The sequence below is a fragment of the Kryptolebias marmoratus genome, linkage group LG12, assembly GCF_001649575.2.
Source record: "Kryptolebias marmoratus isolate JLee-2015 linkage group LG12, ASM164957v2, whole genome shotgun sequence".
NCBI classification, from domain to species: domain Eukaryota; kingdom Metazoa; phylum Chordata; class Actinopteri; order Cyprinodontiformes; family Rivulidae; genus Kryptolebias; species Kryptolebias marmoratus.
The window spans coordinates 16,443,497-16,452,448 of record NC_051441.1 but is presented as its reverse complement, the minus strand read 5'-3'; the positions used below and the strand labels follow the sequence as shown (position 1 = coordinate 16,452,448).

Genomic DNA, 8,952 nt, shown 5'->3' with positions numbered 1-8,952 from the left:
GCAGTCACGTGCTTTCGGTACTTCTGACGTCATCCATCACGTGACTCTCGCCAAACGAATGAAGCTCCGACACAGAGCTTCTGAAACTGTTGTTTTTTATTATTTTATCTTAACACATGCGCCGGAGCTTCGTCTTCAGGGGGCTCCATTGCTAAAACGCGGCTCTCTGACGGGAGTCTGCTCTCATCGTTCATGTGAAGCAGCCGGAACATCAGGCTGCCATGGCGGCTGCAGACTCCTCTCTGCTGCTGGGGGAACATGCTAATGGACAGAAGCTAACAGACCCGAGCAGGCAGCAGGCCAAACCGCAGCCGGACACTGCGGAGGAAAACACGCCGTCCAGTTTTCATGGAAACGAAACACTAGACGGTGTTTTCAACCCCAATGTCCGACGGCATCCATTAGGTTTGTATGTTCGCAGTTTTTTTTCCGTCGGGGGGGGTGATTGGTTGATTAGGGTCAGGGTGTAAACTGCTGTGTGTGGGGTGTGGCTCCCTGGTTGGGAGCACTGGACCGGGATGAGTGCGGGGAGCACAGCTGGAATAAGACGCCAGCAAAAGAACCAGAAGGCCGAGCATTCAAGGACTGCATGTTGCCCGCCGCCTTTCGTTTGACACTAAGGTCGTTTCATGTTCAGAAATGATTATAGCCTTTTCGGTCAATAAATACATAAAAAATAAAAAACGGACGAAGCGTCTCCACCTCCTCCCCGATGTTCAGAGCTGGAGTCAAAATGTCCGTTTTCTGGGCGCTGCCATGTTGCTCGCCAGGGGACGTGGAGCTGAAAGTCCCGCCCACACACGCTACCAACGCGCTGACAGGCTGTCAGTCCTGTCAATCACAGTGCAGCATAACGCTTTTCCTTAAAACACAAGTAAATAGTGAAATTAAACGTTAAAGGGAAAATGTATTTATTTGATCATACAGCAGGAATGTGACAACTACTTGAATGAACACAAATGAACACCGAAAACCAAAAAAGCAATTATCTGAACTGTATTTTTTTAACTTTTTGTTTGTAATTGGAGGAGTGGGATTTAATTGTGATTAGATGTACTGCAGACAGCCTAACAGAGGGAGCTCATCCTTAGTGGTTTCAACTTGTGGCTCCTGGTTCCGTCTGTAATTATGTTATATCCTGATGGCTAAACCTTGATAATAACATCAGGCTTGATGTCACGCAATATTGTGCGATCAGTTAGTGCTCAGAGTGTGTGTTATGAATGAGTCAAAGCTAATATTATGTCCAATTTTAGCTCAGTATCTATAAGATTGACTGAGTTACAGCCGTTTTTGTGTTGGCTAACATCAATTAACTCTGGTGGCCATCTTGAATTGGCTTGACTCTGACAGTGAATCAGTTGTAGATGTACCTCCAGACATTGCTTTCTGAGTTTCATTAAAATCTGTCAACATGAGATTTGCCAACACGACAAACAGGCCGAGGCATCATTGCCCGCCTTTCGGCAGTGGACGATTTAAAAAAAAAAAAAAAAAAAAAAAAAAAAAACTTTTTTTTTCTCTTGTGCCCTGTGGAGCTCCTGCCTGTCTCTTCTGGTTTTGGGCCAAACCAGAGGCGCTGAGTGAAGACAGGCATTGTTGCTGGAAAAAAAACTAGTGGGCTACAGTGAGCTGGTTGTAGTAGCTGCATCTTTTACTTGGTAATCAATTAATGTATGCATAGACATGGCTGATTGCCTTTTTTTTTTATAAGAAAAAACATCTGCTGGTTAAATCGGTCTACCTCTAGCATTAAGGTTCATGAAACCAGCTAAGATTTCTAACTGATCTGACAGTAATCGTCTAAGGTGACCTTTCCTCTGCTCCTGCTTCGTGGTTTATCACATGTCTGTTCTCAGCTCGGTTAAAGCTGCCTGTAGCTCCTAAAATCAGCCCAGAGCTGGTTCAACACATCTGTCGTATTTCTTGTCAAAACTCCTTGTTTTAAAACCAACGTAGTCCTGATTGTATTATATTTTACTACAAACAGCCTACTTGCACAGCTGAACAGAGGACTGGTTTGCCTCAGCTGCCCTTCTTTAAAAAGAAAATCAATCTTAAATACACCTGCGAGACTATGTTGGACCGACAGTGGCCTCATCTTTAATATACACCACAATATACACAATTAAATGTGCTTAAAACTGGCAGAAGTAAAACAACAGGTGTTGTGTTGAGATGTTTTCCCTGTTAAGATATTTTCCCCCATCCAAGCACAGCAGATTTCCATCCCTTGTTACAGTGGACAAACAAGGGACATTAAAAATGATTGAGATCTTTTCTTTTAGCGTTTTTACTTAAAATGCCAACAACAGAGGTTCAGAGGAAAACTGGTGGGGGAATCAGATCTCAACGGGGAACACAACCTCGGCCCATCACAGCATTAATCCGTCTAATCTGAGCCCAAAATCTAGTCTAAAAGTGCTCTCAAACATTTAATTGTTGGAAAATGTAGCACACCTTCCTTCCTTTAAAGAGTTCATTTAGCAGCTTCAAAAAAAAATCTTAGGGTGGTTTTTTCCTGATGGCTCTGTTTGTCTTTTTTTTTTTTTTTTAATTGCCGGCTAACTTGAAGTCCTCCAATGCTTCAGACTCCTCAGCTGCTGAAGATTTTTGTAACCCGGCTCGTTTGATGCGGTGGCAGCCGGGGACTCAGCTTCATTTGTTTGATGGTTTAAAACTGTAGTTCAGATGAGCAGGATCTCCACTGGCGAACAGAGCAGTTTCTAATGGTGTGGAGACGAGTTATTTTAGTTGAAACGCCTAAGAGTAGAAAATTAATTCATAAAAATGACTGTTAAACAAAAATATTGATAACAAATGATCATAATCAGCGTCATCGATTATGACAACTTTTCACCACATCCCTGAAAAAGACATTACAAATAATTCAGTACCGTTATTTACCTCCTGCCTGTTCTAACCTGTTACTCACCTCCACTGTCTCATTTAGACAAACACAGACAGATGTTGATTTTAAAAAGTAATTGGCTGTGATATTTTCCTGTCAAATAAATGACAAAAATATACAATTTACCTCATACATTTTACCAAATCGCATGTAATGGCTTCATTGTATTTCATGATGCTATGATGCTAGTGGGACTAAAATAGGATTATTAGGAATAAGATCTGAGCTCTTGGAGGGGTATTTAAGAATAGTAAATTGTTGTTTGTTTTATTAATTAGACATTTTTAAGTGCTTTTAGCCGAATGTTTTGGGTCATTTTCCTGTAGAAGGCCCATGACCTGTGACTGAGGCTGAACTTTCTGACACCAAGCATTTTTATTAATTTATTTTTTGCTCCAAATACTTCATTGTGCCCTGCATGGACACAAGGTTCTCCATGCCAAATGCAGCAAAGCGGCTCCAAAACAAAACCAAGCCTCCTTCATGTTTCACAGCAAGCATGGTAGTTTTTTTTTTTTTTTTTTTTCTTTCTTTGTAAGCTTCATTTTCCTTTCTGTAAACGTAGAGCTGATGTGACGGGTCAAAAAGCTCCAGTTTTGTCTGATCGGTTCAAAGAATATTCTCCAACATGCATTTCCAGTCTGGCTTTTTTGTGTGTTTTTCATCCAATAGTGGAGCTCTCCTGGGTCTTCTTCCATGGCGCCTATAATAAGTCAAAATGTGACGAATGGTGCAATCAGAAAGTGACGTACCTTGACATTTGAGTTCAGCTTGAATGGTTTTGAATGATTTCCTTGGTTGTTTTACTACCATTTTATCAACTTGGAGTTACATTTCCTCTTGTGTCCAAGTCTTGGGAGACTGGTTACCGTCCCCTGAACCTTATACTATTTAGTAACATTATCTGCTGTGGTCATAAGGACAGGAAGTTGCTTGTAGGTGGTCTTGGAGCCTTTACCTTTAACATGGATATTTACATTCTTCTTTCTCAGACAGCTCTCATCTTTGCTTTCTTTGCTCCATGTTCAGTGTGGCGCACAAAACGATATAAAACTACCCAGTGGCATATTTGGTCCTTTTTAAATGTGTGAATATTAAGTTAGTTGTCAATAACGTACATTTATTTCTGTGTTCCCTGCAGATGTTCAGCACATGGTGCTGGTTAAAGAAGAAGCTCCTGAGGAAGGCACCCCTGGTGAGGACCAGCAGGATCCAGAGCTTCTCTACATAAAGGAGGAAGAGGAGGAAGTCTGGACCAGTTCAGAGGGAGAGATGAAAGTAGGTTCTCCTGAAGGTTGGAGGCCTGGTTTGGACCCCATTCACATAAAGGAGGAAGAGGAGGAACTCTGGACCAGCCAGGAAGGAGAGGTCGAAGAACAAGCCGCTGAAGAATGGAGGCCTGGTGTGGACCCCCTCCGCAAAAAGGAGGAAGAGGAGGAGTTCAGTGGGAAGAATGAGACTGCTACTTCAAAGTTTTCCTTCACTCCAGTTCCTTTGAAGAGTGAGGAGGATGACGAGAAACCTTCGTTTTTACAGCTCCATCATCACCAGATGAAAGAGGAGGAGCTTCCATCCTGCAGCTTAGCTGACCAGATGAAAGCGGCAACTGGTGGAGGAGCTGAAACTATCAGGAACCCAGCTCTCAAGTCTCGTGAAGACAATTCCAGCTCCTCAGAGACCGAAGTCAGTTACAATGACGAAGAGGACAAAGATGCGAACAATCCTGATTGCAGTCTGGTAAAATTACCAGAACCAAGAGCTGAAGACGGCGGTGACGACTGGAAGGAGAGCAGGGTTCTCGAGTCGGCTCTGAACGACGTCGGCAAATCTTTTATCTGCTCCGAGTGCGGTAAACAGTTTGTCAGCAACCAGTCTTTTCTGAGACACGTGTCGAGCCATTCAGCCATGAGGTCAAGTTTTGTTCAAAAGAAATCTTATGGTGCGAAGAAAAATGCGGGTGAAGCCCAGATACCTCAGAAGTCATTAAGCTGTAACGACTGCGGTAAAATATTTACCTGTAAAACCGATTTAACCAAACACACGAGGATCCATACGGGGGAGAAACCTTACAGCTGCGACGTGTGTGGACGAAGGTTTAACCATAAGTCAAACTTAAACAAACACACAAGAACCCACACGGGGGAGAAACCGTACAGCTGCGACGTGTGTGGGCGAAGATTTAACCTCAAATCAAACATGAACAAACACTCGAGAATCCATACGGGGGAGAAACCGTTTGGCTGCGATGTCTGTGGGCAGAGGTTTACCTACAAGACGGATTTAGAAAGACACGCGCGTTTCCACAGAGGGCAGAAACTGTTCGAGTGCGACTTTTGCGGGGAAAAGTTTAGCCACAAGACCCATTTAGACAGACACGTGAGTTTCCACACAGGAGAGAAACCGTTCGGGTGTGACGTGTGTGGACAAAGGTTTACACGCATGACACATTTGGGCGTTCACATGAGGATCCACACTGGAGAGAAACCGTTTGGTTGCAGCGTATGCCAGCAGCGATTTAGCCTCAAGAACACTCTAAACAAACACATGAGAATCCACACAGGAGAGAAACCGTACGACTGCGGCGTCTGCGGCCGAAGGTTTACCCACAAGTCAAATTTAAACAAACACACACGAATCCATGCGGGGGAGAAACCCTACGATTGTGAAATATGTGGAAGGAGCTTTACCCATAAGTCCAATTTAAACAAACACATAAGAATCCACACGGTCCAGAAGCCGTTCGGTTGTGATCTCTGTGAGCAAAGCTTCTCGCGGAAGAAGCATTTAAGCATTCACATGAGAATCCATTCAGGAGAGAAACTGTTCGGTTGCGCCGTATGCCATCACAGGTTCAGCAACAAATCGCAGTTGGACAGGCACGTGAGCTTCCACACAGGGGAGAAGCAATTTTGCTGTGACCTCTGCGGACAGAGCTTCACACGAAAGACGCATTTGGGCATTCACATGAGGATCCACACGGGCGAGAAACCGTTTAGTTGCGACCTTTGCGGACAAAGTTTTCGACAGAAGGCACATTTAGATGGACACAGGAAGGTGCACACAGTACAGAAAGTGGTTGTGATGTACGCTGACGAAGGTTTAGCCCAGGAGTCGCCAGCAAATTTTGCTGAGGAGCCAGAATTCTTCTGTCAGGGCGCCGCAGGGGCCGACCTTTGATGCAAGACATGCTCAATATGATAATACTGGTGAATACACCTCATGGCTATCAAGCCTGATGATAAGAGGTTAATTATCTAATGATAAATTCTTAATTTCCCCAACCATGAATATGTATTTCAGCCTGATTAACATTTGCTGTTAATCAGCATTTTATTTGATGCTCAGATGCTTTGTAGTGGCGAGCCGTGTAGCCTGATAGACTTTAGAAAGCTACGTTTTTAACTACAGTTTCTGTCACCTGTTTATTTCTACCCATCTTTGTTTTCACACAGATGACATTTGCCATGCTGTTTTATTATTATGTCAGCTAAAGTGATTTTCTTTTGTTTTTATTTGTTAACGGAAGTTTGAATTTTGCTTTCGCCAGAGTCACTGTGCAGGAATGTTAAATGAGGGGGAAAAAAATATGAGCTTATACGGAAAATGAAATGTTAAGCATGACACAAAATAAGAGAAAAAAAAGCACTACATTTTTTTCGGTTATGAGATAAAGCACTGCAAGCTGCAATGCATTAACATGCAGAATAACATTTTATCTTCACTGAAATGCCATTCAAAGAACTTTTGAGGCATATTTAGCCTTAAAAGTAGGCTCGGTTGAGGTTCTGCATTCATTTGTATTCTGTTCAAAATAAATACCCTTATAAAGTCTCAGGAGGACTCAGTTTATTCCTCGCAGTAAATTGATAAAAATAAACATTACTAAATTGAAATAAATTGGCCTATTTTTTTACTATTTCAGTTGTTCTTGAGTAGCTTTAAATTAAGAAATATATATATATAAGATATCTTCAATACCATGGCACTTTGTTTCATCATTTTACCATTTTCATCTTCACGCAGATTGTGGGTGGGTGCCTTCTCTTCACACCCACCTCTCCCCACACACACACCCTCGCAGGCTGCTGTTCTGCAATCACTGGTTCAGCCAGAAGACGCATTTAAATAAACCTGTAAAAATCCATTTAAAAAAAAACATCCCACAAGAAACGGCATCAAATGCAGTGACTGTGTTCAAATTTAGATGTCAGTTTATTGTTTAAACATGAGAACCTACGCAAACCAGGAAACGGTTTAACTGTAAATATTAAAAATCTCCTAAACACATTTTTTTTTCTAAACTAAACTGAAACTGCATCATTTCAGGGTTTCGTGTTAAATAGTATATGTACTGTGAAGATGAACCGCTGATTTTAAAACGTGCATGTGTTTCAGCTGTCTTGTTGTGATAAGATTCTTTGTGTTCATACTTTAATATTTGTTTGACATTTATTAAAATACACTTCAGACCTCTTTAGTTGTTTAGCCACTCGTTCGAGGTTTTATCCCTGAATGAATGAACAGTGCTGGGCTGCACGGTGGTACAGAGGGTTAGGAGGCCCTTGGTTTGACTCCCAGCTGGTGCCTTTCTCCAAAAACATTAACAGGCAACTCTAAACTGCCCTTCGCCACGAGCGGGAGCGGACGCTTGTCTCCATGTGGGCCGGTGGTGAACTGGGCACCTGTCCAGGGTGTACCCCACCCCTCCCACCCAATGTGGAGGTTGGCACCAGCTGACCCGGATCAAGCTGGAAAAGTTACTGAGCTGCTGCAGACAAATATTAAATGCTGCAAATGATTGAGACGTTCAGATCATTTCCATTCAAAGATTGTAAATATTCTCTGGAAAACATTCTGAGGCTAATGGTTTAGGAAAAGAAACAAAAGTAATTTGGTTCCGTTTACTCTGATTTAAATTGATCTATTTTACATTAAGGATAGAAATTTTACATATTCATAGCTGTAGGTGTGTGTAAAATAATACAAACATGAATAAAAATGCATCAGGTTCAGGATAAAACTACTCTTTTTGGGTTCAGTTTGCAGAACAACACCTTAAAACACCTCGTTTAATGTGTATATGTATGTATATATATATTTTTTAACTTCTAAAAAATATGGTTTCAACAAAGTGGTTGATATTAGGCCTAAAAATAAATTGTTCTTGTGTAATTGTCAGGTTTCTGTTTTTATCTTAATCATATTTTTTTCATGTTGAATAAAACCTATAAATGTTTTGTAGAGTATTGTTTTTTTATTTGTATTATTATTATTACTATTATTATTTTGTATTTAAATGTTCAGTTGTGTTTAAAAACAATAACTTTTTGAGGAGAGACATTTCAACATGTCTGTTTATTGCATTTTTACTGACTACATGTTTCATGTCTTTGTGGAGCTAAATCAGGGCCATGTTGTTTGTTTATTTGAAAGCATAATTGAAACTGAAAGAATAAAAAGTGAAACCGGTTTGGAGTTTGAATTTTTTTTTTATTTGACATGAAGGGGATCGTTAGATAAGGTCTAATATGCTGCGTTCAGGAAACGTGGGAATGTATTCTATGCTCTATATTTACAGGAGTGCTTGGAAAACTAACTGACAGATCTTATTTTAAGCTTCCTTGCTTGACATGCAACACAAATCGTAGTGTAAGAGTAATCAAATATTTGAAATTAATCAGTTTCTTAGCCACCCTTTGAGCACAGACATTTTTCATGACTCTGAAGTAACAGGCGCTGCATTTCATAACTATACATCAATGAAATCATTGGCACCTAATATTTTCACAAGAGCATGCAGAGATGTTTGTGTAATCCCTTCATCTCCTCGGCTCGGTGAGAACAAACCATCAGGTTAAGCTGGAAATAGTCCTCTTAATGTAAACATGCAACAATATTATCTGTTATGGGATGTTTACAGTGTTAGTAGTTACACCGTCCTCTTTAGCTGTTTGCTCTTTTAGCCATTCATATATGGAAACCTTCAGCTGGGAGATGGGCTGACTTTTGTTTTTAGGAACTTTTGTGCTTTTCAAAATATT

At 41.1% G+C, this 8,952-nt stretch overlaps 1 protein-coding gene across 1 annotated transcript; it reads left to right on the top strand.

Moving 5' to 3' along the window:
- The first annotated feature begins 27 nt into the window (after positions 1-27).
- LOC108236187 (endothelial zinc finger protein induced by tumor necrosis factor alpha) lies at positions 28-8,380 on the top strand. Its single transcript, XM_017416679.3, has 2 exons — positions 28-405; positions 4,053-8,380. The coding sequence occupies exons 1-2, from the start codon at positions 222-224 to the stop codon at positions 6,086-6,088; spliced, it is 2,220 nt and encodes a 739-aa protein (XP_017272168.1). The 5' UTR covers positions 28-221; the 3' UTR covers positions 6,089-8,380.
- Positions 8,381-8,952: the final 572 nt, after the last annotated feature.

What these genes read in the sequence shown, in the direction of transcription:
- LOC108236187 (XM_017416679.3), top strand. Translation starts at nt 222, where the DNA reads ATGGCGGCTGCAGACTCCTCTCTGCTGCTGGGGGAACATGCTAATGGA. An exon ending in TGTCCGACGGCATCCATTAG is followed by an intron (nt 406 to 4,052) that starts GTTTGTATGTTC and finishes TGTTCCCTGCAG; the next exon opens with ATGTTCAGCACATGGTGCTG.